This window comes from Sesamum indicum, linkage group LG3, assembly GCF_026168435.1.
Source record: "Sesamum indicum cultivar Baizhima isolate 11 linkage group LG3, ASM2616843v1, whole genome shotgun sequence".
NCBI lineage: Eukaryota > Viridiplantae > Streptophyta > Magnoliopsida > Lamiales > Pedaliaceae > Sesamum > Sesamum indicum.
In genome coordinates, this window is record NC_142659.1 from 6,377,792 (window position 1) to 6,397,463 (window position 19,672).

General features: G+C 38.2%; 2 protein-coding genes across 2 annotated transcripts; one reads left to right on the forward strand and one right to left on the reverse strand.

The window, feature by feature from the left end:
- Positions 1-7,955: 7,955 nt before the first annotated feature.
- LOC148788627 (zinc finger BED domain-containing protein RICESLEEPER 2-like) lies at positions 7,956-10,210 on the reverse strand. The gene is made up of 2 exons (XM_088878064.1): positions 9,001-10,210; positions 7,956-8,206 (listed from the first exon to the last, which is right to left on the reverse strand). The coding sequence occupies exons 1-2, from the start codon at positions 10,208-10,210 to the stop codon at positions 7,956-7,958; spliced, it is 1,461 nt and encodes a 486-aa protein (XP_088734190.1).
- A 5,062-nt stretch (positions 10,211-15,272) lies between these two features.
- On the forward strand, positions 15,273-19,624 carry LOC105157383 (alpha-galactosidase). Its single transcript, XM_011073794.3, has 15 exons — positions 15,273-15,835; positions 16,050-16,108; positions 16,202-16,258; positions 16,347-16,381; positions 16,856-16,959; positions 17,120-17,195; positions 17,277-17,335; positions 17,458-17,523; positions 17,844-17,927; positions 18,452-18,516; positions 18,741-18,823; positions 18,898-18,988; positions 19,067-19,116; positions 19,200-19,340; positions 19,450-19,624. The coding sequence occupies exons 1-15, from the start codon at positions 15,660-15,662 to the stop codon at positions 19,534-19,536; spliced, it is 1,233 nt and encodes a 410-aa protein (XP_011072096.1). The 5' UTR covers positions 15,273-15,659; the 3' UTR covers positions 19,537-19,624.
- The last annotated feature ends 48 nt before the right edge of the window (positions 19,625-19,672 follow it).

The following is a 19,672-nucleotide window of genomic DNA, read 5'->3' on the forward strand; positions in this document are numbered from 1 at the left end:
TCTATTTGTGGTGTGTGCATATGATATTCAGGCGACCAATTGAGCATCTAACCGTACACATCTCTAAAGTTGAACCAACACGGACACGATTTGCTGTTGAGTTTTACCTCCCGCGGATCCTGGATAATTAAGAGGAAAAGCCCACTCAAGCTGAGTCGTTCTTTATTCAATGGGTATTGCTCATATTAACAAAATGTACTATAGAATATTCAAAAAGTCTAAAAATTTGATAAATTGGTGAAATCAAGTGTAGTTAATATAAGATATTAGTCATTGGTATATATAATAAAGTTTTTCAAATAAAAAATAGAATATTATTTGAAGATGTAGAGATGTATAGTAAAAAGGTTAGTTTATTAACAAAATTAATAAGAAAATGTTCACCAAACGCGAGCAACGAGTTATTTGTTTGAGCATGTACAGTTTAAAGTTTTTGGACATAGATTGTTGCAAGAGTTTAGAAATGGAAACCCCGGAAAATGGGCCTAGATTGTTTTCAAGTCTTTAAGATGGGAGCCCCAGAAAGAAAAAACAGTCTTTTGTAAGTCTTCATAGGGGAAACCTGTAAAATATAATCACATAATTTTTGTGATTGGTTGGTTATCTTTTATTCCTTAATGAAAATTACTTCTTTTATTTTGGATTTTTTCTTCTTTGTGAAATATATGTGATGTCCGTAAATTTTTCATAAGCTTAGCCCACAAGTAAGTTACACCACTATAGTTGGTCCATCAATAGAGGATATAAGGCCCCGAAACTTACTTTCTGTTTTACTAAATTGAACAAGTCTATGCAAGTTATACCAGCTCAGTTGGTCTACCAACAGAGGATATAAGGCCCCCAAATTTGCTTTCTATTTTACTAAATTGAACAAGTGCATTTAGCCATATATGTTATTATATAGTTCAATGGACACATTTTATAGGTTGTCAATACATCAAGATACGTCATACTAAAAGATTTTACTTAATTCCGCACAAATTGGACGAGAATTAAGCAGTTAAGCCACTAGTAATAGCTTTTCAAAAATCTCACTAGACTTGGCATGACTTGGTAAAACAGTTATATCTCCTTCAATATTTTTTTGAATGACAAACGACTTTTTTTGGATGATAGCCAACAAAAAGAGCTTTCCAGGCGTAAGATTGCAACCACCCTCTGAATCTGCTCTGTACATGCTTATAGGCCTTGTGCAATCATTTGGTAGCATCAATCATCTATTCAAACTCTCACTTATTTTCTCTAATTTCTCTCGTTTCTAGGCTATTCTAAGCTCATGTTTTGCTCTCAACACGAGTATTTATCACTCTCACATTATATTTCACTATTGTTCTAACTTTAATTCGAGTTATCTCTTTCATTTTTTCAGTAAACCGTTACTGATTTAGCGTCAGAGTGCTGATTAATGTTTTGCAGGTTAGTCCCCATTTATCTTAGAATTTCTTTGAAAATCTTTCAGCCATTATGGTGCGGCTGAAATGTGGTACCAATCAATATGTATGCCAAAAAGAATGTACTTTAAACTATAATAATAATGCAATACAATAAAAAAAAAATTACTTTATGTTTTTGGTACTTTTGAAAAGTGTTTGAGTTTTGATTAGTTCCTAAATTTTAAAAAGCAGAACTTTTGCTATACTTTTATAGGCTTTTAAAAAAATTAAACCTTTGTTCTCTCTCTCGTTTTTTTTTAAATATTGTATGTCTATTTTGAATTTATGTTTCATATGAATTTTTTGTAACCATATCTAACTCCATCACGGGAGCCAAACGAGTTCTATTTAGTCCAAATATGTTTGGACTGACATCATGATCGAATATCACTTTGTACTTTGATCCTTGATTTTAATTGCATGATGGTTGGTGTAATAGGGGTTTTAACGCAGAGGAATAAGTCAAACGCCTTGTGCGGCCTACCTTCGCACAAGATAGTCAGTCTTCCTCACATTCACTCTTGTGTATGAAATTTGTAAGTATGGACGATAATCACCCACAATGCTTGTAAGAATGCAGGAACTCACACAATTCAAGCAATGCAATAGATTACGCCAATGCCAACTTAATTTTTATTACCAACAAATTAAAATACAAGAAAACAAGCTTGCACACAAGGGACCGCGTCCCTTCACTCACCAAAAAAGTACAAGCTCAGCCAAAGCAATAGTAATACACAACAATGCAGTTTGACACCCCTAAACTGCTAGGGAAAACTGCCCCGGACTGCTATAAAATTGACACCCATGATCTTGCAACAGTGGCAGCCCGCAATACCATGTAGACAGGCGGTTTTCAACCCTCAATAGCGAGGCACATACTCCATACTTCAGCCAACGCTGCCAACCCCAGATATAGCTGTTGTCAATAGTCGTCAACCCTGCATGTCATGTGCACACGCTGTTAGGCCGTCTGCACGCATTATCTGCCAATCTGCCGAGAAAACATGCACAATGGGTGTTTCATACTCACACCGTTTGTCAGTCTACCGAGAAATGCCGCACAAGTGCACTGCCTGCGCACACTTGCCTGCCGACCCTATCTGTCGATTCTGATTTTCATGTCTGCCACAATAAACTGAATGACCCAAACTACCCCCACCAACTGATATCGACACTTTGCTTTCCTTCACATCTGAAGTACTTCGCAACAATACCTGCTTCCAGCTACAAGCATTATCAGACTATCTAACCTCGCATCCCTTCATTTTTATTGACATTTCCCCGCACGCCAGTTTACCCTACCTAGCTCCATGCACAAATTTGTTGTGCCTTAGCCCATCTTTCGTCTCTCACAATATAACAAACCCAACAATTCAAGGATAATGTGCCTCTTCTTTCGACGGACTACATTTCGACGGCCTTGCCTCAGCCATCTTCAATTTTTTTTTTCTACCTTGGTGTCCCTTTACTATACTCCCTTCTCACAAACGTCTGACGGTTTGCCACGTGCAATAAAAATACGATCCTGATGGAAAACCTGAACAACAGCAACATCAACATGAGCAGCAGCACTCAGAGTTTGAAGAAAATGGTGATCAGAATGAAGGAGAGATTGGCTTCATTGACGCAGGATAAATCGTTGTTTGCTTAACATGTTTTCTTCAGTTTTAAGTCTTGTATTCCAGTTGTACGCTGACTCATTTATTCGCCATTATATTGGGCTACGTCAGTGCCTAGTTAGCTGCCTAGTCAGTTATTCTGTTAAGTGGTAGTTACGTGGAAGTCTCTGTTTATATATCACGTCGTCTTCTTGCTTTGTGTATCAGTTACAGAAATTACAGAGAATACAAAATTCTTCTTATGGATGCCACTCTGATATTTGTTGCTCTCAATTGAATTCAGCATGGTATCAGAGCCTTCCGTGTGAAGGTCTCTGGATACAAAAAGTTTTTTTTCTGCTGCGACAGATTCGTTGGGGCTATGGCGGATGCGAGTGCAAACTCGAGCAACAGAGATGCAGAACAGTTGCAAAGAGAGGCGTTGTTCATACATCCCTCTGAAAACTCTAGTCTGACATTATCCTCTTCTCTGTTAGATGGTACAAATTTTTTACCGTGGAGCAGATCTGTATATGTAGCGCTCGGGATAAAAATGAAACTTGGTTTCATCGACGGCAGCTTTCCCAGACCTGCAGTTGGTTCAGTAACTTTTGAACAATGGAGGCGGGTAGATCTAACGGTAACTTCGTGGATTTGGAATTCAATTTCCAAGGACATTGTTGAGTCGTTCATATACATTTCCTCTTCGCATGAACTTTGGTTGGAGATTCAAGGCAGATACGGAAGAAGTAATGGAGCGATGGTTTATCAACTTCAATGAGAGATATCTTCGATATCTCAACGGGAATTATCACTGACTGCTTATATCACTAAACTGAAAAGAATCTGGAACGAATTGTGTTGCTTATCACCCAATCCAAAATGCACCTCTGGAGGGTGTTCGTGTGGCATAAATAAAGCAATTGCAGAGAAAAATGAGACCTTGCAATTGATGCAATTCCTCATGGGATTGCACGAAAGCTTCGACAATGAATGAAGCCAAATTCTGATGCAGGAACCTCTACCAGACTTGGAGCGCGCCTTTTCCATGATTTTTGCAGTAGAGAAACAGAGGCAGGTTCATGCAGATTTAGGGGATACTCCGCGCCAAATGGCTTATCACCTCAGATGAAGGATAATAAAAGGGATATAGGGGACAAGTACTTGAATAAGAGAAGGTCATATGTGGATAAACGAATACATTGTGCAGTCATTGTCACAAGCCAGGCCACACAGAGGAGACATGTTTCCAAGTCCATGGAGTGCCAGAGTGGTACAGGACTTTAAACGAGAAGAAGAAAAAGAGCATGAGCGGTCGTAAATTTGCAACTACAGTAACATTGGATGATGGGGTTGGGACTATGGATTCTGTCAACACTAAGCACATGACTGAGTTGATGACAAATTTAATCAAATTAATGCAGAAGAACACTCAACCTAATGATCCAATTAGCAACTTTGCAAACTTCGCATGCCACAATGACGAGGAGTTTGCAGGTACCATCTCTGGACCTTCAGAAAATGACTTGGACTATTGGATAATAGATAGCGGGGTTACTAAACATATTGTGCCAACATTCAACTTTTTCATTCTTATACAAAAACTTCACATCCTAAATATATTCATTTACCCGATGGTTCCAAGAGGCTTTCATCATATATTGGTGTTATGCATTTAAATGATCATGTTACACTTCATCAAGTCCACTTCATTCCTTCATTCATTGTCAACTTACTCTTCGTTCACCAGTTATGTCAGCATAATGCTTACATTTTTCAGTTTTCTAAAGAAAGATGTTTGTTGCAGGACCAAGCCACTAAGAAGTGCCTAGTTGAGGGGACTGCATTCAAGAATTTGTATCTTGTCAAACAGTTTCTTAACCCACATGGTTTTGTTCTTCTGTAACCTCTCATCTTGCTTGTCTAGTCATGTTAAGTGTGATGTACAAACTTGGCATAACAGGCTGGGGCACATTCCCTTGAAAGTAATGAAACACATTCCAATTTGTAACTCCATTGACTTTGATCTTGCTGAACCGTGTGATGTATGCCACAAAGCCAAACAATCTAGAGTCACATTCCCTTCCAGTAATTCCCGAGTTGCAGCCCCATTTGACCTCATTCACTTAGATGTTTGGGGTCCCTACACTACTCACACTATCTCAAATTGTACTTACATACTCACCATCCTCGATTATTATAGTTGCTCTTTGTGGACTTACCTCCTAAAACATAAAACTCAGGTTCTTTCTACCCTACAGTCCTTCCTTTCAATGATCTAAATTCAGTTTGCTAAGTCTGTCAAAGTTATACGCTCGGACAATGGTTCTGAGTTCCTAAACAAAGACTGCCGTAATCTTTGTCAAAGCTTAGGAATAGTCCACCAAACTTCTTGCAGTTATTCGCCTCAACAGAATGGACGAGTAGAATGCAAGCATAGACAACTCTTAAATGTAGCTCGTGCCTTACTCTTCCAAGCCTCCTTACCTCTGAAATTCTGGGGTGATTTCATACTTACGGCCACCTATCTAATCAATAGAACACCCTAAAAAATCCTCCAATGGAAATCCCCCTCTGAATGTTTAACTGGTCATAATCCTTCACTTAGCCATCTTCGTGCTTTTGGAAGTCTCTGTTACGCCACAAATTTAGAACCTCACAAGTCTAAGTTTCACTCTAGAGCCTTCAAGTGCATTCTCCTTGGGTATGGCATGACTCAAAAAGCTTATAAACTTTATGACTTGGACAATGGTCGCGTCCTATTCTCTCGTGATGTTCAGTTTCATGAGCAGTTTTTTCCCTACTCTATCTCTACTTCATCCTCAACTGATTCCACTTCATGTCCTCTTCCTATTGTTCCTCCTCATGCTCATGAAATACCTCCTCCTCTGGCTGTTCATGACCCATCTCCTATCACTTCCCCTACTCCTCAAAATGTGGCACCCCCTCTTCGTCGCTCCACTCGAGCCACTCAACGCCCTCCTTGGCTCAACGATTTTATTTGCTCTGCACATGAACTCCCATCTTTACACTGCAGCACACCTATTTTTCAATCCTTTGTAGCCTCGTTATCTGTTTTGTAGGAGCCCAAGTCGTTTTCTGAAGCCGTACAGCACAAGGAGTGGAAGGAGGCTATGCACACTGAATTGCAGGCTTTGGAATGGAACAATACTTGGAAGTTGGTTCCTCTACCGCCTGGTAAACGCGCCATCGGTTGTAAGTGGGTTTCTAAGGCGAAGTTGAATACAGATGGATCGGTAGAATGGTACAAAGCGCGCCTTGTGGCAAAGGGGTTCAACCAGATTGAGGGGGTGGACTATATTGACAGTTTCTCCCTGGTGGCGAAGAATGTCACTGTCCGTTTGTTTCTAGCGATTGCTGCTGCGAATGGTTGGCCTCTTCAGCAGATGGACATCAAGAACGCGTTCCTCCATGGCTACCACGATGAGGATATTTACATGACGCCGCCTGATGGGTATGTTGCAGCTCTTAATTTGGTTTGCAAACTGGAGCATTCTCTTTACGGCCTTAAACAAGCCTCCCGATAGTGGAACGCGGAATTTACTCGCAGGCTCACTGATTTCGGTTTTAGGCAGTCTGTTCACGACCATTGCCTATTCCTCAAGCCTTCTTCCTCGGGTCCTTTGGCCTTAATTGTATATGTTGATGACATCTTGGTAACTGGGCCTTCTATTGCCGATATATCTCTGGTAAAGACTTATCTTCACAGGTTGTTCACGATCAAAGACTTAGGCGACGCTCGTTATTTCCTTGGCTTGGAGATTGCTCGTGGTGCTTCAAGCCTTTTTGTATCACAAACCAAATGCATCATGGACATCGTTCGCGACACTGGTTTGGTTCAGACGAAATCTGTCTCCACTCCGCTGCCCACAGGCCTTAAACTATCTTCGGCTTCTGGTGCTCTACTCCCTTGTCCGAACTCCTACAGGCATTTTGTTGGGCGGTTGCTGTACTTGGGCTTCACTCGCCCCGACATTTCCCACTCGGTGCAATAGTTGAGCCAGTATCTTACGCAACCTTGTGATGCTCATTGGCGCGCAGCCCTTCACGTTGTCCGTTACCTCAAGGGGTGCCCCTCCTAGGGCCTTTTTTTCCTGCTTAGAATTCGTTTGCTTTCCGTGTTTTTTGCGATGCAGATTGGTCGTCTTGTGTTGATTCTAGGCGCTCCCTTACTGGTTTTTGCGTCTTCCTTGGTAATGCTCTGGTATCTTGGAAGACTAAGAAGCAGTCTACCGTCTCCCGTTCCACTGCCGAAGCTGAATACCGCAGCCTCGCGACCACTGTTTGTGAGCTTCGCTGGTTGTCTTATATCCTTGCTGAATTTGACATTCCCTTGTCTCTTCCCATTGATTTGTTTTGTGACAATAAGGCGGCGCTGCACATTCTTGCCAATCCCGTGTTCCACAAACGTACTAAACATATCGAGTTGGATTGCCACTTGGTTCGTGATGCATACAAGCAGGGGTTTATTTCTCCTTCCTTTGTTTCCAACTCGCTTCAACTTGCCGACATCTTCACGAAGTCTCTGCCGTTGAAGTCTTTTGCTCTGATTCGGTCCAAGTTGGGTCTGGTTCTCTTCGACCCTAGTCCCACTTGTGGGGGGGATGATGGAATACCTGAACAGCAGCAACATCAACAGCAGCTGCAGCACTCAGAGTTTGAAGAAGATGGTGATCAGAATGAAGGCGAGATTGGCTTCATAGACGCAGGATAAATCGTTGTTTGCTTAACATGTTTTCTTCAGTTTTAAGTCTTGTATTTTAGCTGTACGCTGACTCATTTATTCGCCATTATATTGGGCCACGTCAGTGCCTAGTTAGCTGCCTAGTCAGTTATTCTGTTAAGTGGTAGTTACTTGGAAGTATCTGTATATATATCACGTCGTCATTCAACTCCTTCTTCAACACCTCTCATGTTTGAATCCTCTTTCAGTTAGCACTGGCGTCATCAGACAATCAAGAATGTCACCACAGCTTGGCGTCCTCGATGTACAAGAAACTTTTTCAACATTCGGCACTCCAGCAGCCAAAATATAGGTTTTCATGTCCCACAAGAAGCTGTTAAATTCCTTGGCACTTCGCTCCTTACCAAAGGGTTTGGGATACGGTACTCGAACTTTCGATGTAATCGCACTCCAGTCAGTGCCACTGCCTACAACAGCACGTTTTACCCCCAGTTCATGTCAACAACATCTGTAAGGCAACTCAGATCCTCCACCACCGACAGTATCCTTTTAGGGTTTCTTGGATTTGGGGGAATCTACTGACAATTAGAGAGAGAGAAGTTTACTGTTGAGTTTTTTACTTGGGGAATTTTCACCCGCCTTGCCACGTGAACATTTTACGCCACATCATCAGCCACGCAAGCTGCTAGGTGTTTAAATTGTGCTCACATGTAGGGGTGGGCGTCGGGTCGGGTTCCTCGGGTTCGGGTTCCTCGGGTCGGGTACCCGACTTGTCGGGTAGTGTATTTCACTACCCGACCCCGAACCCGAGTAGGGCGGGTACCCGGCTAGTCGGGTACCCGACGGGTTCGGGTACCCAACAGTCGGGTTCGGGTAGTTTTGCCCAAGTTTTTTTTTTTTTATTATTATAAAGTAATGAAATTTTATTCATACAATAAATTGCAATGGCAAAGAGTCACAAGAGACATTCAATTTTTGCAAATATCAACATGAACAAAATAATCCATCAAGTCATTACATTCTAATAATCAATTTACAATTAAATGTGAATTGTGAAGTACCACATCCAAAATATTCCAAAGTCCAAACTCCAAACTCCAAACTCCAAACTAGTCCAAGTCAAATATCAATTATGGTTGAATCGACTCCCAATTTTGTCAGCTCTACAAGAAAACAAAAAAAAAAAAAGAATTGATATTAATATAAATAAAAATATATAGAATTTAATATAAAACAAAGCAAAAAAAAAAATAAAAAGTACCTTGCTCAAACATTTCAATTTCACTTAAATCTTCTTCTATGCTTATTGGCTTGGAATCTTTACGGATCCAATCTTGAGCACAAATAATAGCTTGAACAATTTTAGGAGATAGTGAGCTCCTAAATGCATCAAGAACATGACCACCAGTGCTAAATGCAGCCTCTGAAGCAACAGTCGAGACAGGAACTGCCAATATATCTCGAGCCATCTTTGAGAGAATCGGAAACCTCTGAGTGTTCACTTTCCACCATTTTAATATATCAAACTTTTCCCTATACTCTTCAACATCCTCACCGAAATACTTCTCTAACTCTGATTTCACATGATCTTTTCCTCCTGTCATGTACATCATGTACTCTTGTTGTAAAGAAAACCTGCGAGTCTCGCTCTCTTCATCATGCATAAATATTTCTTTTGATGAGGAAGAAGATGAAGAAACACGACTAGACGATGAACCCGGGCTTTCTAAAGTTCCTTGAAGAGCGTGTCCATATCTTAACTTGTAATCATTGAACAACTCATGAAGACCATCTCGTACTCTCTCTTTCATTACATCACTTTGTCCAATACCACCATATAATTTATCAAAGGAAAATTCTACAAACCCCAATTTGTGACGTGGATCAAGTATCACACCATAATACAAAACCATATTCATCTTTTCAATTGATCCCCAATACTTGTCAAATTTTTCTTTCATTTTTCTTGCCATATCACTTAATTCAATATCATCACTATGCAACCATCTTCGGAGAAGCAAATCAACTTCACATATTTCATGAAACACAATATTAGATGTGACATATGAAGAACCGGAAATGCACAATGTGAGATTGTAAAAATGCTTCAAAAACTTCAATAGCATCTTTGCCCTATCCCAATCAGATTCAATAGGAACCCCATCAAATGGTTTCTTTGAAAGATCATTCTTATAAGCAAGATCAATATCTTCATAAGCATCAAATGCCCTTTTAAGACATGTCGCAGCTTCTAACATCAAATAGGTGGAGTTCCATCTGGTAGGTACATCAAGAGACAATAACTTCTTTGTTTCCATAAATTCAGCGCATTCTTGAAATTTTTTGTACCTAGCCGGAGAATTTCTCACATACCTAACTACCCCTCTAATACGAGATATTGCCTCATGCTCATCCTTCCCTTTCAAACCATCCTGAACTACAAGGTTGATTATATGTGCTATACACCTCATATGCACATATTTTCCACCTAAAATATTTTTACCCCAGTTTTCAAGTTTCTTTTTCAAGTAAACCATAGCTCCATCATTAGAAGATTCATTATCAACCGTAATCGTAAAAATCCTATCAATTCCCCATTCAAGCAAACATTTCTCAACACCTCTACTAACTTCTTCACTTTTGTGTCCGATAATTGGACAAAAATTCAAAATTCTCTTATGTAAAGTCCAATCATCATCAATAAAATGAGCAGTGAGACACATGTAATTGACTTTCTGAATAGATGTCCAAGTGTCTGTTGTAATGCAAACCCTTTGAGCATGATTTTTAATAAATGACTTCAATTTTGCTCTTTCATTGACATACATATGGAAAATGTCTTTTGTTATCGTCCTTCTGGATGGAATAGCAAACATTGGACAAGCCACCGACATGAAATGTCTAAATCCAGAATTCTCAACAGTTTTAAACGGGAGCTCATCTACAACCAACATATAAGACAAAGCCTCTCTAATTTTCTCTTGATCAAATCTCCAATTGACAAGAGGGGCCTCTTTTTCGCCTAAACGAATTGATTGAAAAGACAATCTCGTCTGATTGGTGGAAACATCATGAGGTTTATTTTTGCAAGATTCAAAGTGGGTCTTTAGAGGCCTAGTTCCATGTACTTTTGGATCGGCTTTGATTTCCCTACTATAATATTTGCATCTAGCTTTTTGGACTTTATCTTTTTCACAGTAAAATTTATGAAAATGATCCCACCAAGGTGATCTAGAAATCACTACCCTCTTTTTTCTTTTCTTAGAATCAAGTGGAATATCGTCCTCATCCTCTGACATATCCATACTCTTATCAAAATCAAAGTCAACACGATCACTACTGACCTGATTCTGAATCATGTTCATATTTATGCCTTGATCTTGAGCCTCTGATAAGTCTACAGTAGGTGAAGATTGAGATTGAGAATTTGACATCTGCAAGATTAAAACAAAAAGAAATTGGAATCTCACACCAAAAGAAATTACAACAAAGTAACAATTTTAAGTTGCAACAAAGGAAGTCCTTGCTTAATACAAATCACAAAGGAACTCCCCTCGTACAATGCCAAGGGGACAACAGAGTCCGGGGACATTCCCCATCTTATGCATTCCCACTATAAATATCAAATAACCAATAACACGATACAATAAAAGAAAATAATGCACACTAACAAGTGGATATAATGTGCTTCTAGGATAAAAATTAAACTCCAATTTCCACTTAATTATAGTAAATGCATGTGGCTCATAATTATACACAACTGCCCTTGTAGAGTTAAGGGCGCCAGAAATTTTGGTTCATTCGATTTAATAGAATCACAATAGTCCATCTTTGCATTAAGATTTATCAATGAACATTCAAATACAAGTTCAAACCTAAAGATGCTTCTTTCTGTACAGCTGGCCACAAACAACAGTAAACAAAATTCGAAGGCAAAGGCAAAGGGAGTGATTAAGATTAATATATAAAGTTTTATAGAGATAAAATTTATAGAAATTTCACCGGATGAAAAGCTCTTTCAACAATCTATTAAAGAATTTAAAGTTTTAGAAATAAAAAATATACCTACATTAGGTATATATAGAAATTAGAATAAAAAGTCCAAAAAAATTTCACAAAATATCTAGATAAACTCTTCAATAAAGCTCAAGAAATGTAAAAGAGAAAACATGTCCACAACCACAATCATTCAGAATTTTTTCATCAAAACTGATGAGACAGATAAACGGATTTAACAGTGAAAACTTAGAATTTAATACTAACTCATCAAGTATCAAATCAAAGACAAAACATATCCATTTTTCCATATAAAACCAGCAGCATTTCACCATAAAGATAATAACTTTATCACAAGAAATACATAACCAGCAGCAAGCACTTGAAAATCCATGAATCATGGGAATGATCCATCATCCACAATTCAAATATGCACAATTCAAGCACAAAACCAGATACAATAACACAACAATGGACGCGACCGCGATGGATATCATTCCCGCATTTGTTTACTGCAGCCTCACAACAGAAATTGGAATAATGACCTTTTTGAACCAAGTCAACAAATTCACTCAAAATGTTGAACAGACTTTACATACATATATATATACATATCAACTAAAAAGTACTCAACACAAATGAAGTAAGATACTAAACTCCAGCCAAATTTGAGACAATTCAAGCAAGGTACAAACTTTATTGCACATTGTACCACATGGTGAAAAACATAAACAGAAAAACTTACGGTTTGTGTTTCAAGTTTCAAGTTTCAAGGAAGCCCCAGTTCAGGCTGGAAGAAGTGTGCGACGGCGATGGGCGGCGAGTGGCGGAGATGACGCACAGTGAAAGAGAGGAGATGGGTTCAGAACTTCAGATTTCAGAAGTTTAGAGAAGAGAGGAGAGGAGAGCGACGGCGACTCGCGAGTGGTGAGTGGTGAGTCCGGTGAGCGGTGATTGAGAAAGGTACAGCGACGGCGACACTGAGAACTGAGAAGTGAGAAATCGGACGAAGGAAGAAGGAAGAAAACTGTGTGAGAGAAAGGGAAGAACGAGTTTTATTAAAACCCTCTCAATTTTGCCCCTTTTAATTCGGGTACCCGATCGGGTAAATCGGGTTGGTTTTTACAACCCGAACCCGATCCGATTAAAAATAGGCGGGTTTCGATTTATCCGAACCCGCCATAAAAACCCGACCAACCCGACCCGTTTTACCCGAACCCGATCGGGTCAGGTCGGGACCCGATCTACCCGAACCGACCGCCCACCCCTACTCACATGGATGCCGGAACCCTAAGCCCCAAATTCTCCACCATATTTTTGGACAATTTTGGTTAGAAGGACAACAATTGCCACAAAATCAATATTTATAGGATTAAAATTGACAATTCCGTAGTTATGGTCCTAATTTTGCCAACCCCTATAGTTATGGGATCAATTTTATAATTTTGCCTTTTTTTTTACCCACTCACACATACTTTCAATAAATTTTAAACCCAACATTCCTAAAATAAAATGTTGAGTCTCAAATTATTAGAGTGTCCCTTAAGGGACAAGTGACATATATTTGTTTCGACCATCAATATCTCTCTCCTAGTTCTTCCAACGAAGTCATTATATATATATATATATATATATATATATATATATATAAATAGATGATATGGGCAAAATCATGTAGTGGGAACGTGGGAGTTTCAGCTTTTTCCATTATTGGAGTTGTATTAAATTTGCAGCCGTGCGTGGGGATTAATTAATCTAATATTGGGAGACCCCAACCCCAAATAGCTCCTAAGTAAATCCGTGAACCCAACCCAACTGATGATTAATAGAATTAAGACGTACGTCCAGTGCATATAATCTTATTTTATTATCTAACACAATAATAATTTAGTAATTAATCAATAATGATAATTATTATTAAAATTTAATAATAATTTAAAAACTCCGATATCAACTTTAAATATAAAATTTTAAAAATAAATTGAAAGAGTAAAGTTGAATTAAAATTATTATAATAAAGGTAAAGTAATAAAAAATAAAGTTGAATTTATTTACAAAAAAGTCAAAGCAGCTAAAATCACTTCCAAGGTGCTTCTAGCTTTCGACTTAAATGCGTTTTTTTTAGCCGTTTCAGAAGTTGGTATACAAACACTTTAAAAGTATTTTTTTGGAACCAGAAATTGAAAATCGCTTTTGTGAAGCGCGCACAAACACTCCCTAAAAGATTTAAGGAATTGAAACTATTATCCTAAAGAATTTCCTTCAACAAGGAGAGTTTTCAACTGGCCGTACATCGCCTGATCAATCACAAATCCTTCCATAAATCACATTTTGGACCTTCCTTTTTCTATCACTTTCCGCAGATTTAAGCGTGGGCAACTAGTCATTCCAATCTGTCACAATGTTGATTGTGACTTCTTTCTTCTTTTTTCATTCCACCAATCTCTTATAAGCTAATTATGCAATATAGCACTTGATTAAGATATTTTAGTCTCAAAAGATATATAACAAGATATCACTAAAATTATAATATTAGCACTTGATTAAGAGTATTTTAGTCTCAAAAGATATATAGCAGAATATCACTAAAATTATAATAAAAATGCACTTCTCTCAGTATTTCAAAATTATAAATAAGTTTTATTTATGTGTTGCTTAACAATGAGGGATGGTGGTTCCAAAACATAAAATGTGCAAAAATTGAGATATGTACAAATTTGAGAGATTTTTTTAATAAATTTATCAAAAATATTAAAATTACTATTATAATTAAATTTTATTAAAATGATAGATGAATTAAAAGGGTAAATTTGATATGATAAATAAAGTTTTTTTTTTTTTTTGTAATAGTATATATTGTTCCTTAAACCATATATGGCCGTGTCGCATACACACTCATAAACAATAAAACATCATAATAATTGGGTTTTAACGTGGACAATAACATGGTCAATGACTCAAACACATTTTTGCTCTGTAATGGGCATTTCACAATTTCATTATCATATTTGTCAGCACAATACGTTTAACGGCGGCAAGGGCCATACTGACATGCTTGCATGATAAGAAATACATAGGTTTACAGTTGAGTGAAAAAACAGCAAGTTTGATGCAGACGATGAGAAAACAATGTTTAGCAGTGTCTTTATGGCAAACGGTGGTTGTATGTGAGTGGGATGAGCACAGAAAATATGGGGAAAGGGCGGCAGTTAAGAAGAAGATATGATGAATATGGAATAAGAGTCAGTAGCAGTGACGTACGTTGGGGGACCTGAAAATGAATTAATATACAATTGTCAATGCGGTGATGTTGGGGGGTTTGAAAAGGAAAGCAAGATTCATTCATTAAGAGAAAGAGAGAGAGAGAGAGAGATTGGGGGAGAAGTGAGGAGATCGAGGCGGAAGTGAAATCACGTGTGAGGTGTCGCAGTCAGCAATCATTCATGATTCATTTTGTATTATTAATTAGTCTTACTTGAGGAAGTGAAGAAGACAAAGATGGTGTGCGTAAGAGGGAAGACTTTGCAGTCCCAGTTCTAGTTGCAGTTGCACCCCACATCACAATACAATATACATCCCCCTCACCCTCACCCTCACCCTCACCCCTACCATTTCTTCATCTTTCTTCTCTATAACATCATCATCATTATCAACCCCACTCGACTGGACTGGACTAGAGGGGTTTATGATCATCATCATCATCATCATCATCATACATCACTCATTATCACTACGTTTATATCATCATACTCCTTTACCTAGTACTCTCTCTCTCTCTCTCTATATATATGTATTATTATATGCGTACAACCCCATCCATGTTTATTATTTCAAGTATAAGCAGTTTGCTTTGGTTAGGTATGCACATGCTCCAATAAATCCTTCATTCCTTTCGTCTCTCTCTCTCTCTCTTTCTCTCACAATATGGCTTCTGCAAATGCAAATAACAAATATTCCCTTAGCCGCCTCCTACTGATTTTAGCATTCTGCTGCTGCTGCTGCATCTGTTTCAATGCCATTCCCATCTCTGCTGCTCGACACATGAAACCCATCAAGAAGAAACTCTCCGCAAATGGGCTTGCTCTAACTCCTCAGATGGGGTAACATTACTACTGCTTGCCTTTTCATTTGTTCCCTCTAATCAGATCCCAAATATTAGTTTTCATTTATTAGTAATCAGATTTCAATACCAATACTACAAGTTAACTAACTCTTCTGCCAATCACATTATTTAATTCATTGGCAAACAAACACAGCCTAAAGCTATCGTTTTTCTTCAATTAAATGATAGTCTTTGCTGTCTGCACTATTCAGATGGAACAGCTGGAATCATTTCCAATGTAACATTGAAGAGAAATTGATTAGAGAAACAGGTGAGGAACATCCAATACTTGCAGACATTTTCAAGCATCGTCTATCTCTATTAGGATGTCCATATGATTGATCATTGTCTTCTGTGATGATAGCTGACGCAATGGTATCAACTGGGCTTGCTGCGCTTGGATATGAATATATAAATCTTGGTACCATCATCAACTCTGTATCCTCGGTTTCTGATATATACATATGCCTTTACTGTTCTAAGTATTTTCTTTTATTTGGCTTTCTCAGATGACTGTTGGGCAGAACTAAACAGAGACTCTCAGGTACCACACGAGTGCCCTTTCAGTTTCTTTCACGGTTTAATGGTAGGTTACTTCAACTTTAATTGCCTTGTGCATGTGTAAGAATCTAGAGGAGGTAAAGGAAAGATTAGACAGAGTAGGTTCATGATACAAATTTACTTTCTCATCTTTTTTTAAAGGTACACCTCTGGGTGGACAGCTGCTACTCTTTTCCTTTCATCAGAAGCTTGTTATACTCTTTTGGTCAAGTTCTATTTTACAATTTTTGTTTTTTCTAAAAATTTTCGGAGCACCCTTTTCTTTTTGTAGATGGTTACTGGCAAAGATTTATGTCATCAATGCAAAAAGCCTTTGAAGAGAACATAGTATTTAGTATCAGAATTATAAATAATATCGGATCATGTGATCGGAGGAGCAAAAAAAGGCACATCCAATCAACCGCCTATACCATGCACTACAGATTCTCTTACACGTTATGCTTGCTCTCTACTGCAGGGGAATCTTGTCCCAAAAGCCTCTACATTTCCTTCCGGAATCAAAGCGCTTGCGGATTATGTTCATGGAAAAGGATTAAAACTTGGAATTTACTCTGATGCTGGGTAACCACATCGACTTCAATTTACTTAGACTGTTGTATAATCCATATGGAAAAAGAAAGGAAAATGTATGCACATCAAGTGGTAATAGGTCATAAATGGGAGACATGTTCTAGTTTCATAAATGATTTTGATTGTTGTAAGTTCTATTGTTAATTTGCAGAACTCAGACATGTAGTAAGCAGATGCCTGGATCACTAGGATATGAAGAACAAGATGCAAAAACTTTTGCTTCCTGGGTACATTTTGATGATCCTGAAGCTTCTAGCTTTCACGTTTCAACAAATCTGCTCATGATTGGTTTTATTTTTACAAAACAGGGGATTGACTATTTGAAGTATGATAACTGTAACAACAATGGTATCAGCGCTAAGGAAAGGTATACCCTTTTGGCACTTTTGCATGTTTGTTAATTTATATTTTTAGTTTTTCTTAGAATGTCAAAGCGGGCAATCCTTTTGAATTGTATTGTTATAGTGATTTGTTTGGTTGATGAACAAGGTACCCTGTAATGGCAAAGGCTTTACTGAATTCTGGCCGGTCCATCTTTTTCTCAATGTGTGAATGGTGAGTTAATTCTTTAAGAGCAATCGAGGACAAGTATTCCTAGGGCATGCAGAATAATAATACTATGCCACAGCTAACACTATATCTTAGGAATCGAAACATTCTATCCTGTATTGATCAAGAGAAAAAACGAAAAAGAAAAAAGATACATTCTATCTTGTACTTATAAACGGCGAGTTGCATGTCTGAACTAATGCAAACATTTCAAAATGTTTTTTGGTCGAAGAGGCACGCTCTATTTGTTTTGCTACTCGTTACTTTCATAAAAATAGTGCTACAGATAATAAGAGTGCAATGTTCCTGTTCCAAAAATTTTACAGGGGCCAAGAAGATCCTGCAACTTGGGCCAAGTCTGTTGGGAACAGTTGGCGAACAACTGGAGACATTAGTGACAGCTGGGACAGGTGAAATCAAAAGGCTTCAAACTCTTTCAGAAATATTTCTTTTGTGGAACTTAATAATACAATTTTCCAAATGTTTATTTCATTAAAGTCCTGAACTTAGTATTCAGAAGCTGCGGTTTCATAGACATCCTTCCTTTGACATGATAGAAGGCCATGGCAAATAAAATGAAAAAGTTAGGTTCTGTATATGAATGAGAGAAGATTTATTTCCAGTCCTTTATAACAACTTTGATGTAGCTTTTGATATTATTCTGTATCGGGGAGTTATCTTAAACTGAAGCCTATGCCAGCATGTCCTTTGTTTGATGCTGTGAAATTTTAGTTCGAAGCAAACAAATTTCATTGCTAAATTAGTACTACTACAACTACTAAGCATATATTGCTTATTTACAAGACTGTTGTTGATTTAATCACCTGCCCTATGCGTAATTAATTATATGCGAAGGAAGTGCTTATATACTCATAAAACGATATTGTTCATGTACTCTGCATTTGATTTCTCTGACTTAATTCTACTTTGCTAGCATGACTTCTCGGGCAGATCTGAATGACAAATGGGCATCCTATGCTGGGCCAGGTGGATGGAATGGTAGGACTGTAGTAGATGACTATATTATGAGGCATAAGCTTTTCATCTTTATATTGTTTCATTCGAATGTGTCTATGGTCATGCACTGAAGTCAGCCTAAGGTTGTCCTTCATTTCTTGCCAACTTCAATTTTTAATTCCATAATGAATTTTTCTGCTGTTGTTCTCCATGAGTATCATAGCTCCACTTATGATCTCTTCGATTTACCCCCGAGTTTTTGGTAGATCCCGACATGTTGGAAGTTGGAAATGGTGGGATGAATGGCAATGAATATCGATCACATTTCAGCATATGGGCATTAGTGAAAGTAAGTGAGAATGTTTGTCAAGTAGAATATCAGGGACACTAGCTTAACATGCATGCATTGTGTTTGTGGGATAGGCGCCTCTGCTGATTGGGTGTGATATTCGGTCAGTGGACAAAGAAACACTCGGACTGCTGAGCAACAAGGAGGTTATTGCCATCAACCAGGGTGAGTGATCACTCACTGCTTTCTGCCACGAAAAAAAGGAGATTAGCTTTTCTGCCTAACATTTGCTTTTGAGAACAGATAAACTTGGGATTCAAGGGAAAAAGATTAAGAAAGATGGAGATTTAGAGGTAAGATTCTGTTTATGGGTTTGGCAGAAAATGAAATATATAAGAAACTCCATCTGCATTACTTATTATATATGTGGATACAGGTGTGGGGAGGACCCCTGAGTGGAAATAGAGTTGCTATCCTTTTGTTGAACAGAGGAGCTTCACAGGCTACAATTACTGCTTACTGGTCAGATTTAGGGCTTAATTCAACAACAGTAGTGGATGTCCGAGATGTATGGGCGGTAAGATGAAGAATAAGATTGATTGATGCATAATAATGTTGTAGTGATGATAATTTTTGATCCTTATGATATTTACTCAGCAACACTTATATTCTTCAATCCTCTGCAGCATTCAACCCAAACCTCAGTTGAAGGACAAATCTCGGCTGCTGTAGCTTCCCATGACTGCAAAATGTATGTTCTGTCTCCTAAGTGAGATTGTAACTGGCGGATGTCATGTCATGTCATAATGCTGCAATTATCATGACAACTTTATCAATTATATCATAATCCTTTCTCGTCAATTCCCCTATGAGTTTTAGTGTCTGCAATGCACTTCCCATTCTGGAGTT

What these genes read in the sequence shown, in the direction of transcription:
- LOC148788627 (XM_088878064.1), bottom strand. Translation starts at nt 10,210, where the DNA reads ATGAGGTGTATAGCACATATAATCAACCTTGTAGTTCAGGATGGTTTG. An exon ending in AATTGAAATGTTTGAGCAAG is followed by an intron (nt 8,207 to 9,000) that starts GTACTTTTTATT and finishes GTGCTGTTGTAG; the next exon opens with GCAGTGGCACTGACTGGAGT.
- LOC105157383 (XM_011073794.3), top strand. Translation starts at nt 15,660, where the DNA reads ATGGCTTCTGCAAATGCAAATAACAAATATTCCCTTAGCCGCCTCCTA. An exon ending in GGTATCAGCGCTAAGGAAAG is followed by an intron (nt 17,336 to 17,457) that starts GTATACCCTTTT and finishes TTGATGAACAAG; the next exon opens with GTACCCTGTAATGGCAAAGG. An exon ending in GCATATGGGCATTAGTGAAA is followed by an intron (nt 18,824 to 18,897) that starts GTAAGTGAGAAT and finishes TTTGTGGGATAG; the next exon opens with GCGCCTCTGCTGATTGGGTG.